General features: G+C 45.3%; 4 protein-coding genes across 7 annotated transcripts; 2 read left to right on the top strand and 2 right to left on the bottom strand.

Moving 5' to 3' along the window:
- The first annotated feature begins 778 nt into the window (after nt 1-778).
- On the top strand, nt 779-7,002 carry LOC108938911 (homeobox-containing protein 1). 4 transcript variants are annotated; one of them, XM_029248239.1, is made up of 11 exons: nt 779-1,136; nt 1,409-1,511; nt 2,128-2,527; nt 2,921-3,006; nt 3,601-3,711; nt 4,533-4,661; nt 4,970-5,123; nt 5,240-5,322; nt 5,700-5,795; nt 6,022-6,116; nt 6,321-7,002. In XM_029248239.1, the coding sequence occupies exons 2-11, from the start codon at nt 1,433-1,435 to the stop codon at nt 6,465-6,467; spliced, it is 1,380 nt and encodes a 459-aa protein (XP_029104072.1). In that variant the 5' UTR covers nt 779-1,136; nt 1,409-1,432; the 3' UTR covers nt 6,468-7,002. The 4 variants fall into 4 exon arrangements, with proteins under 4 accessions (XP_029104072.1, XP_029104071.1, XP_018615424.1 ...); XM_029248238.1 differs by having other exon boundaries at nt 5,992-6,116; XM_018759908.1 differs by lacking the exons at nt 779-1,136; nt 1,409-1,511 and adding an exon at nt 1,680-1,748 and having other exon boundaries at nt 5,992-6,116.
- Nucleotides 7,003-7,770: 768 nt separating this feature from the next.
- ppie (peptidylprolyl isomerase E (cyclophilin E)) lies at nt 7,771-10,317 on the bottom strand. Its single transcript, XM_018759913.2, has 10 exons — nt 10,158-10,317; nt 9,848-9,946; nt 9,710-9,753; nt 9,536-9,562; nt 9,313-9,394; nt 9,119-9,219; nt 8,868-8,991; nt 8,493-8,678; nt 8,229-8,371; nt 7,771-8,004 (listed from the first exon to the last, which is right to left on the bottom strand). Exons 1-10 carry the CDS (start codon nt 10,186-10,188, stop codon nt 7,936-7,938), a joined length of 906 nt encoding a protein of 301 aa, XP_018615429.1. The 5' UTR covers nt 10,189-10,317; the 3' UTR covers nt 7,771-7,935.
- A 57-nt stretch (nt 10,318-10,374) lies between these two features.
- On the bottom strand, nt 10,375-16,264 carry LOC108938912 (plasma kallikrein-like). The gene is made up of 10 exons (XM_018759912.2): nt 16,164-16,264; nt 15,864-16,020; nt 14,949-15,061; nt 14,627-14,786; nt 13,110-13,225; nt 12,823-12,955; nt 12,545-12,651; nt 12,142-12,301; nt 11,442-11,545; nt 10,375-10,840 (listed from the first exon to the last, which is right to left on the bottom strand). Exons 1-10 carry the CDS (start codon nt 16,222-16,224, stop codon nt 10,830-10,832), a joined length of 1,122 nt encoding a protein of 373 aa, XP_018615428.1. The 5' UTR covers nt 16,225-16,264; the 3' UTR covers nt 10,375-10,829.
- Nucleotides 16,265-16,546: 282 nt separating this feature from the next.
- LOC108938886 (plasma kallikrein-like) lies at nt 16,547-22,284 on the top strand. Its single transcript, XM_018759857.2, has 14 exons — nt 16,547-16,792; nt 17,064-17,220; nt 17,550-17,665; nt 18,063-18,222; nt 18,410-18,528; nt 18,747-18,906; nt 19,307-19,413; nt 19,548-19,707; nt 19,875-20,002; nt 20,147-20,348; nt 20,962-21,125; nt 21,348-21,443; nt 21,791-21,930; nt 22,037-22,284. Exons 1-14 carry the CDS (start codon nt 16,726-16,728, stop codon nt 22,193-22,195), a joined length of 1,935 nt encoding a protein of 644 aa, XP_018615373.2. The 5' UTR covers nt 16,547-16,725; the 3' UTR covers nt 22,196-22,284.
- The last annotated feature ends 880 nt before the right edge of the window (nt 22,285-23,164 follow it).

Below are 23,164 nucleotides of genomic sequence, written 5' to 3'. Positions count from 1 at the left end.
ACACACTTTCAGAACCGCTTCTCCCATACAGGGTCGCGGGGAACCGGAGCCTACCCGGCAACACAGGGCGTAAGGCCAGGGGGGGAGGGGACACACCCAGGACGGGACACCAGTCCATCGCAAGGCACCCCAAGCAGGACTTGAACCCCAGACCCACTGGAGAGCAGGACCCGGTCCAACCCACTGCGCCACCGCGCCCCTCAGCTGCTAAATAAATAAATGTAAATGGATCTGAAAGAGATGCTTTTCGGGGCCCTGCTTCAGTCCTGAATGAGATTCAAAACATCAAGTATTTGCTTGAGACTTTCATGTCTGCAGCTATGTCTCCTTCTCTCAATGTAAGGTATAAATTGTACTTTTGCTGAGATGTACATCGCTTTGGACAAAAGCGTCTGCTAAATGAATAAATGTAAATGTAAATGTAAAGTGTGCTGCTAATCATCTTAAAATACATGATACCATAATTAAAGACATTTTGAGAACCGCAGGGCGTTACTGTATTATACTTTTCTCATTCCACTACAGTGGTAATGTGGATCGTTAATTTAACCCTGTTACATTATTAATAAATGCCATGACACACACTACAAGGGTAGAGAAACACGATGACACTCAGTGAGAAACTTTAATTTTCTCTGCGGACGAGCAGCAGGGCAGGACTTCTATACTGAACAATGTTGTTAGTATTCGGCCGCACGGAACAGCGCCACGCCCGTGCGCGCGGAACGAGGGGCGCGTGCGGTGGGTCGCGTGCGGTGGGTCACGTGCGGGGGGGGGGGGGGGGGGGACTGGCACCTCCTTCACTTCACCTTACGGATATCAAAGAAAGAAAGAAAGAAAGAAAGAACGAACAACTTTTGCTGCGTTCTTGCGACTTTGATTCTTCCCTCCCCGCGCCGCATCCATCACTTCCTGCTCGGACCCGGACGGGACGGCACGGGACGGGGTGAGAGGTCAGTCCGCTCACTGCCGCATCCCGGGACGGCGTGATCGCGGCGCGCGGTTGCAGCGCGCCTGCAGGACGACAGCAGCGTCCCGTGCTCCCCGCGCGCTTTCCCGCTTCCTGTGGGGTGTCGAGATTGCGTCGCGCGCAGCACGGTCCGCCGCTCGAGCTGCACCCGCTACACACAGGGGAGGTAAGTCGAGGAAGCAGCCCTCGAGCGGACCGCGTGCACGATCACTGACTGAGTGAATGCGCGGTGTCGTTGTCGCTTCCCTGTGCGCATCTTCGGCTCGTGCCAGTACAGCAGGGCTCGCGCTCTCGCTGACGGGCTGTTTGGTCTTGAAAAGAGAAAAAAAAAAAAAAAAAGAGTAGTGAGTGTTCATCATGTCTGTGGCTGTGTGACATTGCACGTGCCGGGACTGTCTCTCACACTGCGCGCGCGCGATCTTCTTCTCGCCCCTGCAGCCGCCCACCCAGGTCCCGCGAGCCATGCGACAGTGGTGCCTTCCGGCCGTGGCGCCGCGCGCGGAGCCTCTCCTCGCGGGCCGACCGTCCCCTCCGCGCTCAGGTGCCGCCGTTGACCTCGAGGCGGCGCGCCATACCTATTGTTGTGCCCACGTGCTGCAGTGATGCAGCGCGTGAAGCGCGTCCGTGTTACGGTTAAAGCTGGACAAAGAATGGACCTAAAACGGATACGGGATGAAACGTATGTAGGGTTAGGCTGCGTGACCTTGTGGCGGGACCTTCTTCAGCAAGAAGTGATTTTTCAGGAGAGAGAGAGAAGCTCTGAAGTAACATCAGCGATGTTTGTTTGTTTGTTTTTTCCTCCTATGTATGCTTCTTGTTTGTTTACCTTTTTGTTGTTCCTCTTTATGCTTCCTGTTAGTTTGTTTTTCCTATTTGTTTTTCATGATGGTTCTTCCTGTTTATGTGTGGTTTCCTTTTTATGCTTCCTGTTTATACTTCCTGTTAGTTTTCCCTGTTACTGTGTGTTTTTCCTGTGTATACTTCCTGTTCATTTGTGTTTCTCCTGTTTGTTTCCCACTCATTTTTTGTCCTTCCTATTTGTTTTGCATGATGGTTTTTTCCTCTTTGTTTCCTGTTTATACTTCCTGTTAGTTTTTCCCTGTTTGTTTTTTCCTGTTAATGTTTGTTTTTCCTGTTTCTTTGCTCTCCACCTGCAGACTCCAGCATGGAGAGTTGCGAGGTGGAGCCCCGCTACACCATTGAGCAGATCGACCTACTGCAGCGCCTGCGCCTCTCGGGGATGTCCAAGCCCCAGATCATCCAGGCTCTCGAGTCGCTGGAGAGGCTCGATCCGACACCCCAGCGGCAGCCTTGCTGCGACACGCATGCCCCCCCGGGCTCCGCCCCACCACCCGCCGCCCCCTCGTCGTCTTCGTTCTCTTCGCTCACTTCAGCCACCACTCAGACGCCGACCCTCGACGCCTCCCTCTCGCCGAGCAACAGCTGCGAGGCCTCCTCTCCTCCGCTGTACCCGACCGGTGCGGGTCAGAAGTCGTTCAGCTACGACGCGGTCGAGGAGGACTGGGACTTGGAGGAGAAAGTGGAGGAGTACATGAGGTAGGAGCTGCCTGCAAATGTCATGGAGATGATGAAAATGTGCAAAAAAAGCACAAATTCAAAAGCTCTTAATAAGAAAGTAATTTAAGCACCTTAATATAAAAAAAGTAAATGTGGTAACGTAGTAAAAACATAATAAAAACTCTGTAGTTGGCAGCGTCAGGGTTTTTATCTTGGAATCTGATGGTTCCAGGTTCAAATCTTGCTCATGGTGTAGTGCTCGTGATCAAGGTACTTACCCTGAACTGGCGCAGTAAAAATACCCTGCAGGTGGCCTGCATTGCCAAGAAATCCTTCTTCTGTGGAAGTAAAACTGCCATGATGCTTGTCTGGATGGAGAAGTGCTGATCAGTTTATGGTCGTGGTTTTATTGGTGATCTTTCTTCCTCTCAGGAGAGACAGCAGTCTGGTGAAGGAGGAGATCAAGGCCTTCTTGAACAACAGGAGGATCTCGCAGGCCATCGTAGGACAGGTGACAGGTACTGCAGCTAGTTGGGATCTGGTGGAACACCTCCCATTTACACCAGGAAGTGCGCCGCTGTCTAGATCTCCAACCAGTTGCAGGGTTATCAGTTCGCTGACTCAGTGTCATCGAAAGCTGGCCGGTGGTGTTCTGGGAATTCTGGATGGTTCCTCGGCTACTTCTCCATCTCTATATTAGTCATAGGGTGAAAAACTTGAATGGCATTAAAGCTTTGTGAAAAGTGACATTTATAAAGGTAGTAAAACTCTCCTTGTTTGCCCCCAACTATTGCGTAATGCTTTTTGTGTCTCTTCCTGTGAGGGGAAAACTTCTGTGATGGACAAATTCCTGTTTTTTTTTTTTTTTTTTTCTTTTTTCTTTTCCTAAACTCACACTTCCTGTGTCCTGTCCTATGACTGAAACTTCCTGTTAATGACACTTCCTGTGACTGACTTTTGGTGATTATCTACTGTGAATTTTGCTGTCTGTTACTGTTGTTTCATCTTACTGATATTTACTGTGACTAAGACTGTGAGGCTGATACCTGTATGACTGAGGCTTCCTATGACGGTCACTTCCTGTGGCGTACTTCCCATTTGGTGTCCGACAGGGATCAGCCAGAGCTACATCTCACAGTGGCTGCTGCAGCAGGGCCTGGAGATGAGCGAATCCAAGCGGAGGTCTTTCTACCGCTGGTACCTACTGGAGCGCAACACCCCAGGTAGGGCTCTCTGGCGCCCCCACCAGGGAGGAGGGGAATTGCTAAGCAACTCTGTAAGGACTTCCCTCTAAGCTCCTCACTTTGAATTCCTCTGTCTGAGCTGTGCTCAGTAAACTGCAGAACTCACCATGTAACATCAAGGGCCTGGTTTTTCACAGCTGTGAACTATCTGGATTTTTGTATGAATGGTTCCTCAGTGATTGCAAGCCATCCAAGCCCTGAGACAGCCCAGGAGCCCCACACCATTATACTCCCTCCACCATGATTCGCAACTGGGATGATTTTTTTGGTGTTTAAATGTAGCATTTTCTCCAAGAACAATACCATGTACATTCACCGAAAAAGTTAAGCTTTTTTCTGTCCTCGGTACATTGCTCTAGTAGTGCTGTGGAACATCTAGGTTCTCTTTCGAGACCCTGAAAGGGGCAGCAATGATTTTTTGGAGAGCAGTGGTTTACACCATGGTCACCTCCCATGAACAGCATTCTTGTTTAGTGTTCTTACAGTGGACTGTTATGGTGTGCTGCTACAACCAAAGCGAATGTCCCGCTCTCATGAATGATGTTTCATTCATTATTCTAGAGGTTCCCAGGTTGTTTGAACGTTTGTTCAATGAAGATATGGCAGTGTAAAATGTGTGTTCTTGAATAAGAACTTTATTTATGATTATGACTTGGATGAAGTCAAGATTGCATTTCAGGAGCCATTTATGTATAAATCCAGATAGTTGCAGAGGGTTCAAACTTTCTCTTACAACTGTATGTTGGCTTGGAAGACATGAATGTCAACTCTGTGCTTTTTCGTCACCGGATGGGGTTAAGGAGGGTACCGATGGAACGAGAGCCAGCACGCACAGGTGCCTCGGGTCCGAGCAGACAACCCCTGGAGCCGCCAGAGGGAGCTTCTCACTCATCTTCTCCCGTGGTACTCCTCACACTCTGCCCAGCCAGGTGATGACACATGGGTAACTGTCACATGTTATCGGTACAAGATACCCGAACATACACTAGCGGTCAATAGTTTGAAGTCACCCAGAAATTTTCACATTTTTGATATAAAAAGATACTTTTACTCACCAGTGTAGCATTAAATTTATCAGACATGATTGCTAATACATCGACAGTGTTAACAGTTTTATTTCATGTAACTGTCCTATGCAACAAAATTTATATTCATCATTCTATTCAAAACCTGCTAATGTACGAGTTGGTGACGATAGCTAGTTGGAACCGATCTTTCTTTCGGCTGCCCCCTGCAGGCTCCGCCACGTCACTGCGCCCCCTGGTGAAAGAGGAGCCCGACTGGAGGGCAGGCACCAGTCCTGGGGGAAGTGGGGCTGTCAATGGTCCCGTGAGGTTGCGGAGAGGGAGCCGCTTCACCTGGAGGAAGGAATGCCAGTCCATCATGGAGAGGTGATGCCACCATGTGACCGAGTTGTGCATCAGTTTTTGAGATTGCTGTTGATTGCAGTGAATGGATAAGAACAGGTTATGTAACCATGGTGACAAGCTGCCTTTTTATATCTCAGTTTCTTTGTAGAGAACCAGTACCCAGATGAAGCCAAACGGGAGGAGATCGCCAATGCCTGCAACTTTGTGATCCAGAAGCCAGGTTAGCCAGGGTACAGCAGTCCCACAATGCCTTGCTGGTGTCTTGTGCTGAAATCAGGGTCACAGTTCTAGGAGGGCTCATAAAATTGGGCAGGAGGGAGTATGTTGATATGCCTGTGAATGAATGGATTGTTTACATTTTAGTGGATTGGATTAAATATGAATTTAAATGTAAAATGAATCAGCGAATACCAGGAATACTTTATCTTTTTCCTAAGGTTATAGGGTCAAGTCCCTAGATGAGGAGCTAATGAGCAGAACTTAAATTACTTCATCAGAAGTGTACAGCTCTTTAACTGGAGGAAGCCCAAGGCTGGAAAATATGCAGATTTTGAGTTGCTGCTAAGAAGCTAAACTGACAATGATGATGTCTGGCAGGATGCAAACTGTCCGAGTTTGAGAGGGTCACGGCACTGAAGGTGTACAACTGGTTTGCCAATCGGAGGAAGGAGATGAAGAGACGGGCCAACATAGGTTGGTACAATTGCCTCTGGACATGCTGTGCAATATCTACTTGTGTGCTTTTACTCTGTTTTTGACAGTGATGTCCCTTTACCTTTAGGACTTGCAGTGCACAGCTTTAGGTACATCTGTGGTCCAAAAGTCATATATAGTTGAACTTGTTAGACTTCACATACATTGAGTCACTGTATCTGTATCTCATTTTCAGCATCAGTGTCTCTCTCGCGTGTGTCCCCAGAGGCAGCCATACTGGAGAGTCATGGGATTGAGGTGCAGAGTCCGAGCTGTCAATCAAACGGAGAGGAGGTAGAGGTACCGGAGTTTGCTGAGCAGGTGAGTTTGCTCGCAGCGTTTTTATTGGTCCGTTTGCCCAGTGCTTTTCACTGCAGCTTGTGAACTTGACACCTGCTCTTTCGGATCTCAGGAGGGGCAGCGTCGTCGTACCCTTGAGCGGGGTGCTTCGCATCACTGTCAGCTTAAACAAAAGGTGATATTTTTAAATTAAAATGTGAAGGCAAATTTCTCTATCTAACACAGGAGGAAGTCTCCACTGAAAAGGACACTGAGGTGGACACAGGCCCTTTGGCTGTCGAGCCGGAAATATTGCTCAAAAGCACCCCTCCCCTTCAGCTGGCCAATCAGGAGCAAGGAGAGTCGAAGAGGGAGGTGGCCAATGAAGCGTGACCGTTGGGATATCAGGGTGTAGACTGTACTGTTGGCTTGATGTTCCAGCCCTGATAGCTGGAGAAGGAAAGGCCAGAGGCTGCAGTAGTGAAATGATGCCTCTTGCACCCCCCTAGTGGTGTGGAGACCACTATATATCCTTGGTAATTATGCTACTATAAATGGCAATATTAATCTCCATATAATGTATTTTAAGAGATTTATGGAAAAAAAAAAATCTATGGAGGGTATGGAAGTTGTTAGAAGAGATCGGGAACTATAGAGGAAATTATTCCCTACAGCTACAGCCTTCATTTTCCTAACTCATTTCATCAGATATCAGAGCGTCCACATAATGGCTACAACACGGATGGTTACGTGACATGAACTTGGAGAGAAAATTGAGTATGGTGTTATGTGCAAGTTTGATTAATGCTGAACACTTGCCTTTGCATGTGTTTATGCTCTCTGAGGAGTGGGAGTTTATCATGAAGTACCAGAGTGCATTCATAGAAGATGGACTCTCAGGTAAACAGAAAAGGGGTAAAAAAAAAAAGTTTAAACTAATTTGTTACCCCTGCAATGCCCCAGTATTGACAGGTGTGGACCATTGGTACAGTTAAGGAAATTGCACCATCACAACTATGCTAGAACTATTACATATTGCGAAGAAAAGCCAGGTCAAGATGTCTGTGGTGCAGTGGGAGGGATGACAACAGGGCATAAGGACAGACTGCTGCTGCATGGCTCCTGTTCCACTTGAACAGTAGCTGCACCTTTTATATAAAGAGTGATATCCCCACCAGAGGAAAATGTGCTCTAATTCTGGCTGCAAGAATGTTAGGTGTGTTTCACAGCTCAGAGGAATTTAACCATTTACTAAGCTAAGGATGTAACCACACAGTCAGGCTCTTGTAAGATGCATGAGCCTTTTCCATATTGCTAACAAGTCAGTTTTCTCCAGCCTTTGGCAATGTCTCTGCTGTGTCTTGGTGGTGAGAAGCACAGTCGGACAGGTACAAGAACCTGTCTGACTGTGCTTCTCGGCCTCAAGTTGGTGAGATATGTGTTAAGGTTGGATTTTAACGGGAATATGTGAGGAGTTCTATGAACTTAAAACACTACAGGACACTAAAAAAAAAAAGACAACTCCTGAATATTTCTACATGTAAGGCTCTTTTCCATCTGCTACTAGCTGCTGACAAATAAAAATACTTATGAGACTACTGCGTTTGTTTTAATCATAAGATGCATAGAAGAATTCAAAAATAGCAAAGGTTACTAAAAAAAAAATTTATTCACAAGTATTTACACTTATAATCTACCATCTCTGGGTCCCTGGGGAGAGCCTGGACTGCTGACAAGAGTCACATAGGGCAACAGCAGCCTTTGAACAAAGTCATGGAAAATGCTGGTGGATGGCCAAGATGTACAATATGACCTTGGCCAGGAACTCCTGCACATGGGTGCATGTGCTGCCATCACACTGTTACACATACTCCCCACAGTCTGAAATGATCACCTTCTGTTTGGTCTTGCCATCTTTGGAACCCTGTGCCTGGGGAAGGGGAAAAGGAAGGGGGGGGAACCCCACCATCAGGATCACCTTTTAATAGTGAAAGTTTTGGGGACACATATTTTCAAACCGTGAGATCTATGGGCTGATCAGACCGATGCTGTGGAAAGTCCCTCTGTGTTCAAAACTTCCCAAATGTGGTTCTTCTGTTTCCACCTTGTCCCAACAGAACTGGCTGTTTCTTCCCTTCTCTGTCAAATGCTTACCTCCATGGCCCGCAGCACATCCATGCCTTCCATGAGCTCTCCAAACACCACATGCTTGCCGTCCAGCCAGTCCGTTTTGTCACAGGTGAAGAAGAACTGTGAGCCGTTGGTATTGGGACCAGAATTTGCCATGGACAACAGGCCTGCAGATGGAGCAGTGGGTCAATCAACTGTATCAGTAGTAATTACTTTTCTTCTTGAACGAGCCCCACCTTACTGCTATCAAAATTAAAACCTTTGACGTAAGAGTACAAGCCTCTGTACCTGGACCTGTGTGTTTGAGAACGAAATTCTCGTCATCAAACTTGCGCCCGTAGATAGACTTGCCACCAGTTCCGTTGTGGTTGGTGAAGTCCCCGCCCTGACACATGAACTGTGGGATGATCCGGTGAAAGCTGCTGCCCTTGAAGCCAAAACCTTTCTCATGGGTGCACAGGCACCGGAAGTTTTCTGTTGAGGTTCACAGACAGAGGCGTTGTGGGTAAGGAACAAAAGGCAGCACTGGTAACAGCAACCGCAAGGAGTGAGTGCATCCCACGTCAGGTCCACGTGCCCATATCTGTGACTTACGACACCCCCCGCCCCCAAAAATGGCACATGAAACCGATAATCTCAGCTGGTAGCAAGGAAACACCTTACCTACAGTCATGGGAACGATATCTGCTCGGAGCAGGAAGCGAAGACGACCTGCTGGTTTGTTCCCAATCTTAATATCCATGTAGACCTGGGGGTTGGCCCGTCCTTTCTTGGCTGGCGGCTCACCCTGCACACAGCGATGTTATCCGGTTTTGCCACAGACAGTTGCCTCCACGTGCACATCAGCCAATGTAATCATAGACAGAGTCATTAATAACAAAGTCATCAATAACACCTCGAGATTAACTGTATACCTCCTGTGTTTCTTTGACTCCTTCCCCTGCCGACTCTGTCCCTTCTTCCTCTTCTTTGGTCTTTCCCGAGAATTTCTTCAGCCAATCGTCATCGGACCACACTATGGTGGCCATTCAGGAGAACACGTGGTCATTGAGGAGCCAAGTACATGCAGTCAGTTAAGTTTAAGCTGGACAAAAGAACAGAGACCAACCTGGTCGAGATGAGCCTTCTTTGATCCTCATAGGTTTGGCGATGTTCACCCTGATCGTTCTGCCAAACAGCTCTGACTCATTCTGCCAAACGGAGACCCATGTACGTGTAATTCAGTTTCAATGTGACCCCGTATGAGTATCCAGAAGTTTAGGCAGCAGGTGTAGCTACTTTTTTACAATGAGACAACAGGTAAACTGCTGCTGAACGAGTGCTCCACGTACCATGTTATCAATGGCGGCGGCAGCATCCTAGAACAGAGAAAAATGGTGAAAAAAAGGGACAGAAAAATAAGAAGCACTGGTTTTACTAAGTTCTCGACATCACTGCAACATATCAAACCAGATTAAACTATTCATGGTCAGCAGTAAAAAACCAGGGACCTTCTGATAACTTACCTCAGCTAGTTCGAACTCGATGAACGCAAAGCCTCTGTGCTTTTCTGAAACATAACACAGCAAAAAAGCAACATACAAATGAATGTAAACAAGGGCGTTTTTAATTTAAACGTGTCTGTGCGGGCGTGCGTGCGTTACCTGTCTCGTAGTCTAGAGGAATCTGTATATCAGTAATGTCACCAAAGGGAATGAAAGCGGCATGGAGCACCTTCTCATCCACCTCCTCGGCCAGACCACCTGTCCCCACACACAGCAATTATCATGACATGATGATGATGTACAAATCTTAATCTTACAAATGCTGCTTGGCAACTTAACAACTAGCCCACAAAATTACCAGTTTACATTGCAAGGATACATTATTCTTGTAGAAGAAGAAAAAAAAAAAACAACTTATAGTTTCAAGAAACAGAACTTTCGTTTCAATTTTTACATTTCTTTAACTCACCAACATAAAGTACACGTTTATTGGCCGCCATGTTGCCTGTGACCTCTCATCCTCGAACTATGACGTCACAACGTGCCCGTACGTGGTTACGTCACTTCCCGGAGGGAATTCTGGCGGTCTTTCATTTAAGCTTTTTTAGGCTATTTTATAATTTTGCGTGTTTATGTGGGAGTGTGCTGTATACTGAGAAGAAACAAAACTCAAAAACAGCTTCATATTAATTTTCTGATAGGTTTATTAAGGTTTTTTTTTTGCGTTTCTCACCTTTTTAAAGACTCTAAAACAGCGATTTTAGTTGTCAGTTTCAAGAGCAGACATTATTTCTCTGCTAAAGTCTTTTAGATTTAGACAACATTCTACGCTTGTGTTTGTTTTGCTTCAACTATGCATCTGTATATTTCAAAGTTTTGTGCTGATGAAAAATTTTGCAAATTCCAGGAAACCACAAACCTCTGGAGAAGGAAATGATTCAGGCTCCAAGAGAAATTTACCCTTCTTTGTACTTTGTTTGCATTGTTTCTGTTTCCATAACCTGGACATGTTATACATTTAGCGTGAATCTCAGTGTAGCCGTATCTGTCTGTGGAGTCAGCCATAGATGGAGCTCTGGATCCAGTTGGTGAAGCCTGCTGTGTGAACATCATGTATCTTGCTGCCCTGGGTCTGTCCACGCTAAAATTCTCCTGTTGAAAGAAACGGCAATGGAGCACTTTTAATCTAAAACTTCCCCCACACAGTGATCGATGCCGTGCCGTTAACAACAGCTGACAAGAAGGGAGTGAGAGATCTGTCCTCAAAAATCTGCTCCATGGATGACAAGCTCATAGGTGTGTCTTAGTTTCAGATTTTTTTTTCTATGATTTATAACTTGCAATGGTTCATTCTTGCCAAAAAGCAATACATTTTAGATATACTTAAGAAAATCTGCAGTCTTTAATGTTTGTGCTTCAAAGGCAATTTAAATAATTGGAACATTTATGTTGGAGCACACACCACTGTGCACATGGCTTGGCACAAAATTAATTCTGAAATTCTTGTTCTGCAAAATTAAATTTTTATACCAGCTTCTTGCTGTAACCATGATTTAGATAGAAAATGCCCAGATACATTTGCAGTCTATAAAGAATATGCTATGAACCTCAATGTGGACAACCTGAAGACTTTCTTAATGCGTTTACAGCATATTGATTTCAGCGACTTTCTAAGTTAAGTTTGATTCATGGGCACAATCCTTGAAACAGCTTAGAACCACTCGGTGTGAACATTAGCCACGATCCACCCCACCTGAGCTGCAGCCGCGCTCGTGAAACCCTGAGACCGTCCCCAGCATAGGTCCAACGATGATCGGCATTGGAATTGTCATTACACGCTTCAGGTGACAAAGTTGCCTGCAACATTAAAGACTGTTAAACCTTATGAATTATGGTTAATCTGACACAAGCAGGTAGGTGTAAAAGATCATTTTAAGTACCAATTAGGCATCAAGATTTAACTTCTTTTAGTGACACCTATGCCTGTACTAGCTGTAATTGTTGGTTTATAGTACAAGCTACTTAAATGTTTACCCATGTATACAGCAGAATATTCTTAGAGGAACAGTTCAAGATAAATACCTTGCTCAAGGGTTCTGCTGCAGGAGGAAGATTTTAATTAGGATCCTTCACATTTCAAAGTGATGGCCACAACTGTCCATAGTTGAGGCTTTACCTGCTGCTGCATTTTCGTAGCGAGCAGTAACCAAAGCCGTTTTCTCTACTGGTTTTAAACCTTTTGAACATGAGCTTTCTGACATTATGAGCAGTCGTTCTCTCGTGTTGTTATTACCCGAAGAATGTTTACAGCTGTGCAGCCAAAGCTTAATAATAATAATAATAATAATAATGATGATGAATGATGTTATACAGTTTTACTTTGACTAAAATGGCAGAGAACTCTTTTGCTTTTGGGTCGTGTTGAAATGATCACTCAAATGAGAGATGGAGACCTGTAATAGGGGTTTGCAATGCTCTTGTAAGCATAAGTGTAGAACTGGCAGAAGGGGTCAGCTGTGCAGGTGTCCTCACACTGCTGGACATCATCCAGACGCAGGGAGTGTAGGTCATACCCATTAAAGTCTATGTTTTCAAACCTCTCCTGAATGCAGCCTGTCAAAAAGGTGAAAAAAATAGATGAAGCTTGGTATAGACAGACGTTCAAGCCAAAAGATTCTTTAACCTAAGACCTCAGCCAACCAGACTCTCAGGTGTGATATTAACAATATTGTACAGTATACCCATCCAAGCTTATATATACATACTGTTTCACACTTTATATTTTTTAAAACTGGAACTTTGCTTATGTTTGTGAGAGCAGAATCACTCTTCAGACCTAATCCTGCCATTATGTACCTGTTGGGAGGCCACAGTGTCGGTTGGGGAATCCAGAGATGCCATCGTCATGGGGATTAGAATGGCATTTCTCTTTATTGTGCTTGAGGAAACAGTTCTTGATTTGGCTGAAGGAGGACGGTAGTCATCAAGAGCTAAATGTTAATGCCAGAATTGTAAAAAAGTTAAGCAGACATTAAAAATTGGTATTATTGAAGATTAAGGTGTATACTGTCTTTTTTTTTTAACCACAGTGGTCACAGTTAGTTGTATTGCAGGAACAGTGCTGGAGTGCATACGAGTTGAATGTGAAGAAGGTGCATCGAGGATGTGCAGTGCATAGCAGCTGGCAATATTTCGCTGAGGGGGCCTTCAGCATCTCAAAGTCATTTCCGGGAAAATCAACGCGTACATGAAACACCGGGGTGCAACCTGCATGACAATTAAAAAAGATTGAAAGAAAAAAATATAAAACTAATTGAAGGGCAGATCTTGCATCTTCACATCTCTCTTAGAAAACTGTAACCTAATCTAATCTCCTAACTAGTATGTCATTAAATTCACTGATGCATGAGTGTGCATTTACCTGCTGACTGGGTGTCTTGGCATGGCCTCTGGGAAAAACCACTAACAGCATCAGACACAGGGTTGATCACTGGGGGTACAGGAAGTGTCCTGCTATGTTTCATGTGGCACTGGTATCTAATGGAAAGGCAGAAGAAAGGCAGATGAAAAGTGCGCACCTGTCGCAGAGTCACATGTACAGTGAGCGATCATAAGTACCGAAAGATAGGACAAGTAATCAAGTGATCACTGATATGAGCCCCGCAGGTGGTACTACTGTTGTACCTTGACTTTACAGAGCACTTTTTACATTGCTTGCTTCATTGTATGTCCACCCATCTATTCATTTTCCATTCTAGTGAGGGTCACAATGGCAGGATGAGCAGGGCAAACTTCTCTTTCTCTGAGGATACTCTAATTTTTCACTTGGACCTCACTATTTTGTCCTCATCTCCCTGGTCCAGCTCACCACCGGCTGGTGTTCTGTTAAGAGCTCCACAGTCTTCAGTGTCCAGAACAAAAGGTTTGAGGTCAGATGACCCCAGTATGGAATTCAGTTATTGATCTTCAACCTGATTTGCTTTGTTGTGGTCTACTTTCTGCTCAAACTGAATGCTTATTGTTGCCAATTTGTGACTTGCACAGAAGTCCAACAACAATTCACAGCTTAGCCTCATGTTAGAGAGAATATTCTTTCCAGTTACACCCCTCTAGCTTTATACATCGTTTCTCTTGTGTGCATTGAAGTCTGTAGGTGGCTCCTTCTCTATGACTGTGTCCGCCATCTTCAGAATGGCTTGATACTCTGCACATGCATAAGCATACGCAACTGTCTGACTTTGCGCAAGTCTCCGATTCTCTTGGTCAAACTCAAACTGTGTGGCACCCATTCAAGTGCCAGTGAGCTTGTGTGTGGTGGTAAGACCGACTGTATCTAGGCTATACTTTTCTACTTCCTAAATGAGCTCCAAATCCTTTGCTGTCACTGTCCACGCATTCAGTTACCTAAAAGCCACTTTCCATTGAGTTAATCCAAGCCATTTAGATCTCTGCCATCCCTATGTCACCCAACAAGCATTTTACCCAAAACATTACTTTATATACAGTACATTGATCCCACTACATGGTCCTGTGAAATCTTTCCAGACTGGACTATGTGAGCCACTAAGACACCAGGTCCTCACTGGCAAGCACCACACCCAAGTCCAGCTCCCCTTGTGGGTTCCGGTACCACTTTTTGTGAGGTACTCTTATTACTGTTTTTAGCTTTCATGGGAGTATTTTACTGTGATCTCTTTTTTGTGGCCCCTGACTTTCAGATTTGACATGGATTACCCCACCAAAACTTCAGGATCCCTAAGACTCTCAAGCCTCTACACCGCATCAAGGTTACAATCCCTTGAGGTGTTTAGCTGTACACTGTAGGGAATTTTATTTCTAATATAGATTAAAAACAATGATAAAATAAATCTCAGCAAGTAAATACTATAACAAAAATTCAAATGACTTCCAAATTGCAGGCATGCCTGGATCACATACCTCTGGTCAGCAATGTTATAATCTTCAGTGTGATAGGTGAAGAACATGCAGGAAAGGTCTTTGTTACAGGTGATTTGGCAGTTCTTGTAGCTGTCGGTAAACAGGGTGGAGTAGTCCGAGCCGTTAAACACCACGTCTTTGTACACCACAGACCAGCAGGCTGCACACACACAAGGCACAGGGAGAGGGACAGCAGTGAAGTGTAATATTGGCGTGTTAACTTTCAGTTCACCCTAGAATGGGCATGGAAACAATGTAATTTGCATCACCCCCATGCTGATGAGTTTCCCATTAAGTGACTTTTGCTAGGGGTAGTTCTTACGTTCACCAGGCTTGCCGCAGCTCCTCAGTGCGTAGCCGGACGTCACTCCGTTTTCCGCATTTATCTTGGTGGGCTTATTTTCTTGGGTCTTTCTCAAATAGCAGTGGAATTTTCTACAGCGTGGGGAAAAAAAAAACGTTAAAATGATTCAAAGTTATGAGAAATGAATACATGCTCTATATGGTGGAAAGGTACTATGTGTTTTAATGATGGAAATATTAGAAATTAAATACATTATACATTTAAGAAAAGGCAGCATGGCAGCGTGGGCTGTTTTTACATAGGTTCAAATGCAGCTCAATCTGTGAGAAGTTTGCATGTTCTCCCTGTATTTGCATGGGTTTTCTCCGAGTTCTCTGGTTTCCTCTCACGGCAAAAAGGAATGTTTCAGGTGAACTGGTGACCCTAGATTGCCTGTAGTGCATGACATTGCCCTGTGATGGACCTTCTTCCTGTCCTCAGTGCATCCTAAGTAGTCTTGCACCCTGTGCTTCTGGAATAGGATCTGGACTCCCCCAACACTGAGTTGGGCAGAGTTGTTAACAATAGTGAGATTTAACATTAGCTGTGAGCAAAAACGGCACAGCACTGGAATTATACAGTCATCCAAATCAAATTCACACAGCTGGAGCAGAATTTTTTGAGGGCAGATCGATGAAACAACTGCGAATTTAAGTAGTTTCAACGGCTTTTCGAAATACATTACATTTTACTCACATTGTCTCTACATCAGCATGCACTGTATAGTGAACTAGGTATGAAATACAGTAAGACCTACTGTTTCACTATCCAGTAACAGTATTTTTAAATTAAGTCTGTGTTTGCTGATCTTTTCCTGCCTTTTTTTCTCAGGCAATAATAGCATGAATTAGTAATACTTCTTTCAATAATAAATTTATCTCTGTAGTGCAATACCTGTTGTCTTTGATCCAGTCGGACTGGAAGAACGAGAAGAACTGGCATAAGTGGTGCTGTGTACAGGCCAGTTGACAGTGAACAGCGTCTGGAGAGAAAATCTGAAGGACATCATTCCCGATGAACTCCACATTCTTGCTCAGTTCTTTTTCACATTCTGAGGAACATAAAGAAGACACCATTTATCATCTTTTCTTCCACGTACAATGCAATTTGATACTGTTCTAATTATGGATGAGTAGAATTCTGCTGCTCCCTGCAGGAGCAGTTCTTGCTTTTCTTTGGACTATGGTGTTATACCTTGACTGAGCGAACCCTCACTGAGACTCAGGAGACAAAGGACCTGCAGAAACCTTCTCATTTTGGTGCCAAAGTGAAAAATGACAGCAGTCAAGAGGAAGTCATAGGATTTTTGGTTGGCGCTCAGAAAATCAATATAGTCAGTCAAAATAAACATTGTTTTATATTTGTACTATGATCTGCAGTATCTCTGTTTGCAAGACCCTTGACCATCCATGGTGAGCTGTGTGTGAAGAGCTCTGGAGTTTGACCAAGTTTTAAATGTAAATGTACAGAAGCTGGACTTGAGTCAGTTTATTGAGCTTACTTATTGGTTTGCATTGAGAAGCAAAACATAAATTAATTGAATATTTGTACAATCGCTACTTTTTTCTCCGGTGACTTTGAAGCCTCATTAATAGTTTGTTTTTGTGTTTTACTTTGACCTTTGACCTGAGTTTGAAAGGACTTTGCTCTGGTGACTCGTGTTTTGGGGAACTGAAGGATTTGCTTTTTTGCAGGGCTCTTGGTTTGCTTTGTTCTGCGGTGTGTAGCTGTAAAAAGGAGTTTTTGCAGCTCAGGAATGAAAACGTGCCTTTTGCTGCTGTATTTGGCTGGTCTCTGGGGAGACACTCTTACCCTTACCAAAGGTTGGTGATTTTCTTTTTTATTAAAATGGGATTTTATCGCTCTTTTACTTTGGTGATACTTTTTAACCTTTGCACAGGCAAGTGGAGTGCTTTCAAGTTGCGTATTTCCACTATTTTTCTTTGTATCAATCTTTCGGGCACCAGCTTTCACTCGTAGCATGGTTAAGCTAGGAACTTTAACAACACTTTGAGCGATGAACATTTTATGGGTTGTTCTAATTTCACAGAGCCGTCTTTCATAGCATCACTTGTGTGATCTTTCTCTTCCCAGAATGTGTGCAAGAACTTCTGGTTGACAGAGACTTCACAGGAGATGATGTTCTTCAGATCTACTCTCCAGATGTTGCTCACTGTCAGACGGCCTGTACCCAGCACCACTTATGCCTGTTCTTCTCTTTTCTCCGACCCGATTGGAAAACAGACAATCGGTACCTCACTATGTCAGCAAATAATGCTCAAAGTGAGAAATGAAAGTCCAGTCCTTTTTAGAACAGAAGGATTGTGAGAGCTGTATAATATCTAATAATAAACTTTTAATCAGAACCCCCAAAAGCTCCAAGACTCTCTTAATTCCCAAGATGACCCTGTAGTACAAATTTAAAACACATGTCCCAGTCTTGGAAATTTAAACTGTCACAATTTACAGTTTCACTGTTGACTTTAAGTGCCAGTCTAGATTAGACGTGAGGACATCTTTCTTGGTCTTGAACATGAAGACACTGTATTCACAGCCCACATTCTTTCTTCTTTCCCCAAGTCAATTCTACTGCTACCTGAAGCACACAACTTCAGGGACACCTTCTAGGATTGTTAATTTGAAAGGAGTCACATCTGGCTACTCCCTCAGACACTGTGGTGATGATCACAGCAAGGGTAAGAATACCAGAACTACTCCAGAGTATCTTAAAATATTGGCTTTCTAACTGTTGATATTAAAGGTCTTGCACACTCACTTTTAATGTGATTTGAAAAGAATTCGGTCGTTTAGTTATGATGTTCTTGCTCTCACAGATCTGCTACAGATTGCACCACTGGATCACTACTGGTCCACAAATTTTAAAAACCCCCACAAGCCTCTGTTGCTGACCTTGTTTGATAGTCACAACATTAACTGAGGTTGCAGGAGAACACATGAAACCTCTTGTCACATCTGCAAAGTTATCAACCGCACGAGCTTCACCATAAAACTTCCCCAGTCATATATTCAGCTGAGTTTTGGCTTTGGACCGAAAGAAGGTAAATGAAGTGTAAAAAATGCATGTTGCGTCAGTCTGTCTCTCCCAGGTGTACCAGGATGTTGATTTTCCTGAGGCTGACTTCATCGCCCTCTTCACCGACACTTACAAGCAGTGCCAGCAGGCTTGCACCAAGGAGCCAGGCTGCCAGTTCTTCACCTTCTGCACAAATGACTTTGACCCACCTCAGTACCGGTACGTTCTCAATTGTTTGAGTTGCGCAGGGCAGGAGTCATAAGTCAACACTAGACAACATAATCATAGTCAAGTCATTGTCATAGTCATAGACAAGTCAACATAAGACAAACTGTTCTTGGGCATTCGTCTTAGAGATTTCTCAGCAGAGGATGTCACCCTTCCAAAGCCGTTACTTTGTCCCCAGGAACAAGTGCCACCTGAAGTACAGTCGGACCCTCCCTACCCCTCCAACAGTGAAGGTCTTAAAGGGTGTGGTATCAGGTTTCTCCAGGAGACTCTGCAGCCTGTATGGTCCGAATGCTGGTAATGTGGAGATCCACACATGCCTACACACCGGCTGTGTAAAAGTATGAGCAACACACATACATAGACACAAACACAAAACTGGACATTCACACTGACTTAAGATCCTCAGGTCATACTGAGTGGTGAGGATTTTTCAAACTACACCATCAGCATGTGTTAATGGGACATGTGGTCCTCTGTATTGTAGACTCATGACCTTGTGTTCCTGTGTACAGAATGCCAATCAGAGATCCTGAAAAACACGGATTTTCCTGGAAATGACTTTGAACAAGTGCACGTGCCCTCCCCTGAGCACTGCCGCATCCTGTGCAATGACCACCCTAAATGTACCTTCTTCTCTTTCTCCACTGGGAATTATGACACCAGTGAGGACAGGTATGAGCAGACGGATGGAGACATGGACAATGGTGGCAGAGGTGGGATTGTTGGTTCACAATGGCACTTACTGTCATTGGGCATATGTTTATTCCATTAAACTACATTTCAGATACCAGCTCAACCAGAAGTATAAGAACATCTGAGGTATTGGAGGGGTAAAAATATTACCAGTAGTTCTCAGAGACCTCATAGACAAATTTTATGGAGACATACTAGATTTGCTTGAACACTGGGACACAGCCCCATTATGCCTATGGTCCCACCATGTATTTGTTCCATCAATTCTTGCAAATTTCGCTGCAGGAATTAATAAAGTTCTACCCTATTATATCCTCCTACCCCTCGGAGCCAAATGACTTAAGATATCTGGTGCAGCTTTTTTGCATGTGTCCTATAGGTATAAAATGCTGTGTTGGTTGAAGCACAACACAATAGAGCGACCTTCCATCTCCAAAGCTGAGATAATGTCAGGGTTCCCAACCCGTTTCTGCGACCCTTCAAATGGTGAGATCTGTGCTGTAAGGCCATTTCCCATTGCATTGTTGTCCCTTCTATTTTCTGGCTCATTCTAAAAGCTTCTCAACTCCAGTCCCTTGTACAAATGGACTGGAACATGCATTCTTTATCTCCTCTCCCAGTCTGTACACTACAGAGGTACGAGAATGTTGATTTCCTGGGGTACGACAGGCAGTATGTCATACGTAACAGTGCCACTGAGTGCGAGGAGACGTGCTCTGCTGATCCTGACTGCCAGTTTTACACATACATCTATAGCACCTTCCATGACCCCAGCTACAGGTGTGTTCTGCCTTCATCTATCTTCAATAGCACCTCAGCAGACACGCAAACCCAGGACTGACTATGTTGTTTGGAGAAGCAGACATGAATATTATTACTTGAACATGACCAGGGCCTGTTGACCAGAGCCTTGTGCCCTCCAACCCTGTTCTGGTCTCTTTCCACAGGAATAGGTGCTACCTGAAGCAGGTGATTACAATTCCTTCTCCTCCAAAGGTAATTGCCAAGAGGAGCGTGGTGTCCGGCTTTCACCTGAGGACCTGCAAAAAACCGAGTGAGGAAGACAAATTGCCAGGTTGGCATCAGCATTCACCAGACTTATCAATCGAGTTTTGCTTCACCCAGGATATTTTAACAACTAAATGCTTAAGAGTATATTTTCATAAAGGAATCAGGAAGTGGAAAAAACTAAACTGGAATGTTATTCCTTGTCCGACAGGAGTGCTTCCTGAAGCGGGAACTTGTGGCTTGGCTCACAAACACAAGGAGAAGGTAGTGGGAGGTAGCGAGGCGGAGGCTGGCTCATGGCCCTGGCAGGCCTCGCTCCAGCTGAAGGACAGCCGTGGGGAGGACATGCATTTGTGTGGTGCCTCCATCATCAACCCACGCTGGGTGGTCACTGCTGCTCACTGTTTGAAAGGGTAAACCTGCTGGCCCCTTCCACATCTTCGCTAGCTTTGCATCACAGGTGCAACACTCACAGGTGACTTGTTTGGTAGGTCAAGGGGGGTGTCTCATCCAGTCACAGAATGTGTCTGAGCTGCTAACCCAGCATGCCCAGATAGCACGTGAAGGATTGCATGACTGTAACAGATAACACGCTCCAGGAACATGTGCCTTTGTTCAATTATTTACTATGAAGCTCAGCAAACCAAACTTGAGAAATGGGTGTTTATATCAGTCCTATGCAGGTGAATCCACAAGATTTCCCCATCTCATATCAATGTTTGCTTGAACTTGGGACGGCTGGTAGCATAGTGGTTAGAGCTGCTGCCTTTAGACCCAAAGGGTGCAGGTTTCAATCCCACCTCCAGCTGTAGTACCATTGAGCCAGGTACTTATCGTAAATTGTGCCAGTTGTATAAATGGGCAGGTAACTGTAGGTACCTTAACACTGTAAGTTGCTTTGATTTAAAATGTCAGGTACCTGTAAACTTTTTACAACTCAGCCATAACTGTGTAAATTCATATAAACAATGTGATGATCCTGCAAGGGCATTTGGGAAGCTTTTCACCTTGGGTTTCCAACTGCAGGTCCAACCCCTCAAGCTACAGTGTAGTGACGGGAATGATAAAACTGTCCGAAGCGAAGGAGTCCCACGAAGTGGAGAAAATCGTCAAGCACCAAGGATTTAATGATAACACTTTTGAAAACGACATCGCCCTCTTCAAACTGAAGACTCCTGTTGAATACTCAGGTACGCAGTGCGTCAGAATGAGCGACGGAGAAATGTGTACTTTGGTGAAAACGCCCGCCCAAGACGTTTCGGTAAACCTCACCCTCACCATTTAATTCTTTGTCACCTGGAGATGGCTGCTTTTGCTGAACATCGTGTGCGGACCCATCAACTTGTTGTCGGTCATTCCTTGTATTGTTCCGTTTTTATACAAGCGCCTCTAAATGATTTTCATATCTGCAGAAACTCAGCAGCCGATTTGCCTCGCAAGCACACAGAAGGAGGAAGGGTTCTGGTCCCAGAGCTGCTGGGTGACCGGATGGGGAAAAATAACCACAGGTAGTAACCCTATTGCTGGAAAATTACCCTCAGTGTGTGTCCCGTGGGGGGTGCGGTGGTGCAACAGGTTGGACCAGATCCTGCTCTCTGGCGGGTTTGGGGTTCAAGTCCCGCTTGGGGTGCCTTGTGATGGACTGGCGTCCTGTCCTGAGTGTGTCCCCTTCCCCTCCAGCCTTACGCCCTGTGCTGCTGGGTTAGGCTCCGGCTTGCAGCGACCCCCGCTCGGGACAAGTGGCTTCAGCCAGTGTGTGTGTGTGTGTGTGTGTGTGTGTGTGTGTGTGTGTGTGTGTGTGTGTGTGTGTCCCATGTTACCCCGGAGACGGTCCTGTCCTGTGTGTCCCATACAGGTGAGCTCCCCAATGCTCTCCAGCAGGCACAGGTACCCCTCATCAAACCTGATGCCTGTGCATCGCTGATGCCAGGGAGTCGACTGTACGGCACCATGCTGTGCGCTGGATACAAATCGGGAGGTGTAGACACCTGCCAGGTACAGTACACACTCCATCACCTGGTCTCCTGAGGAAGGTAGACTCGTTCTTTTCTCTCGTAGTCGAGCTGGTGTCGAGTGACCGTGTTTCCCCTCTGCATTCCAGGGAGACTCTGGGGGTCCGCTGGTGTGCCAGGCTGATGGCAAGTGGTACCTGACAGGTATCACCAGCTGGGGGGATGGATGCGGTGAGGCGGAGAAGCCTGGTGTGTACGCACGAGTAGCCAGCTTCACCGACTGGATCCTCAGTTCCGTCAACGGCTGATTGTACAAATGGGCAGGTGTACAGGAACACCTTACAGTCATATTAATATCTGCAATAAAGGACAAGGAAGAATCACCTTCTCGTGGAGTCTATATACTCAGGAAAAACCTATTTCTGGACGTAATTTTCTTCCTAGAAAAACTAGTGTTTTCTGGAATTGTGATATAAAGATGCACATCTGTGGTGATCTGCAAAGGCTGAAGCGTGTGTTTGCCATGATTGTCTCCATAGTGAGGTACCGCCCAGGTACTGCAGCGACCGGGGGGGCTCCTGCCACGAGGGGGCAGACACCACAGAGGTGCTTTCATTACTTTAATTACTCCAGCAGTAATTACATAATTACTCTTATTATTAATTTTTTTTTTTTTTCAAAAATGTAATGACTTTCTATGGGGGTGCGGTGGCGCAGTGGGTTGGACCGCAGTCCTGCTCTCCGGTGGGTCTGGGGTTCGAGTCCCGCTTGGGGTGCCTTGCGGCGGACTGGCGTCCCGTCCTGGGTGTGTCCCCTTCCCCCTCCGGCCTTACGCCCTGTGTTGCCGGGTAGGCTCCGGTTCCCCGTGACCCCGTAAGGGACAAGCGGTTCTGAAAATGTGTGTGTGTGTGTGTGTAATGACTTTCTTCCACAAGAGGGCAGTCTTTTTCACACACGTTTACTTACTAACCTTGTTTTACATTGTTTTACATTGTACTGGACAGTTTTCCAGCGAGGAACCTATAGGTGCAAATGCGGTTTTTCACGCTTGAGCACAAGTGGGAAATGATAACTACTGTCACTCCGAGTGAGCATTACTGGTACTCGGGGTCATGGTTAGTCCTGGTTAGGGTTAGTGTTGACAGGGTTATGGTTGTGTTGCGCAATAGCAGCGCTTTAGTTTTTAACCGGTTTATAGTTGTGTTTGATGTCCTCAGTGTCCAGCGCGGTCTTTTACTCCTGTCTGCTTTAAACGGCTATTTGAACGTTTAAATCAA

The sequence above is a fragment of the Scleropages formosus genome, chromosome 23 (genome assembly GCF_900964775.1).
Source record: "Scleropages formosus chromosome 23, fSclFor1.1, whole genome shotgun sequence".
Classification (NCBI taxonomy): Eukaryota; Metazoa; Chordata; class Actinopteri; order Osteoglossiformes; family Osteoglossidae; genus Scleropages; species Scleropages formosus.
This window is presented reverse-complemented; position numbering and strand designations above follow the sequence as displayed.

Excerpts from the sequence above, each read along its gene's own strand:
- LOC108938912 (XM_018759912.2), bottom strand. The coding sequence starts at position 16,224 with ATGAGAAGGTTTCTGCAGGTCCTTTGTCTCCTGAGTCTCAGTGAGGGT. Across the intron at positions 12,956-13,109 it reads CCAAGACACCCAGTCAGCAG|GTTGCACCCCGGTGTTTCAT; the intron begins GTAAATGCACAC and ends ATTGTCATGCAG. Across the intron at positions 11,546-12,141 it reads ATTGCAAACCCCTATTACAG|GCAACTTTGTCACCTGAAGC; the intron begins GTCTCCATCTCT and ends TTAATGTTGCAG.
- ppie (XM_018759913.2), bottom strand. The coding sequence starts at position 10,188 with ATGGCGGCCAATAAACGTGTACTTTATGTTG. Across the intron at positions 8,679-8,867 it reads TATCGTTCCCATGACTGTAG|AAAACTTCCGGTGCCTGTGC; the intron begins GTAAGGTGTTTC and ends GAACCTCAACAG. Across the intron at positions 8,005-8,228 it reads ATGTGCTGCGGGCCATGGAG|GCACAGGGTTCCAAAGATGG; the intron begins GTAAGCATTTGA and ends CCCCTTCCCCAG.
- LOC108938911 (XM_029248238.1), top strand. The coding sequence starts at position 1,433 with ATGCGACAGTGGTGCCTTCCGGCCGTGGCGCCGCGCGCGGAGCCTCTC. Across the intron at positions 3,007-3,600 it reads CATCGTAGGACAGGTGACAG|GGATCAGCCAGAGCTACATC; the intron begins GTACTGCAGCTA and ends GGTGTCCGACAG. Across the intron at positions 5,323-5,699 it reads CTTTGTGATCCAGAAGCCAG|GATGCAAACTGTCCGAGTTT; the intron begins GTTAGCCAGGGT and ends GATGTCTGGCAG.
- LOC108938886 (XM_018759857.2), top strand. The coding sequence starts at position 16,726 with ATGAAAACGTGCCTTTTGCTGCTGTATTTGGCTGGTCTCTGGGGAGAC. Across the intron at positions 18,907-19,306 it reads TATGACACCAGTGAGGACAG|GTATAAAATGCTGTGTTGGT; the intron begins GTATGAGCAGAC and ends TGTGTCCTATAG. Across the intron at positions 20,349-20,961 it reads GCTGCTCACTGTTTGAAAGG|GTCCAACCCCTCAAGCTACA; the intron begins GTAAACCTGCTG and ends TTCCAACTGCAG.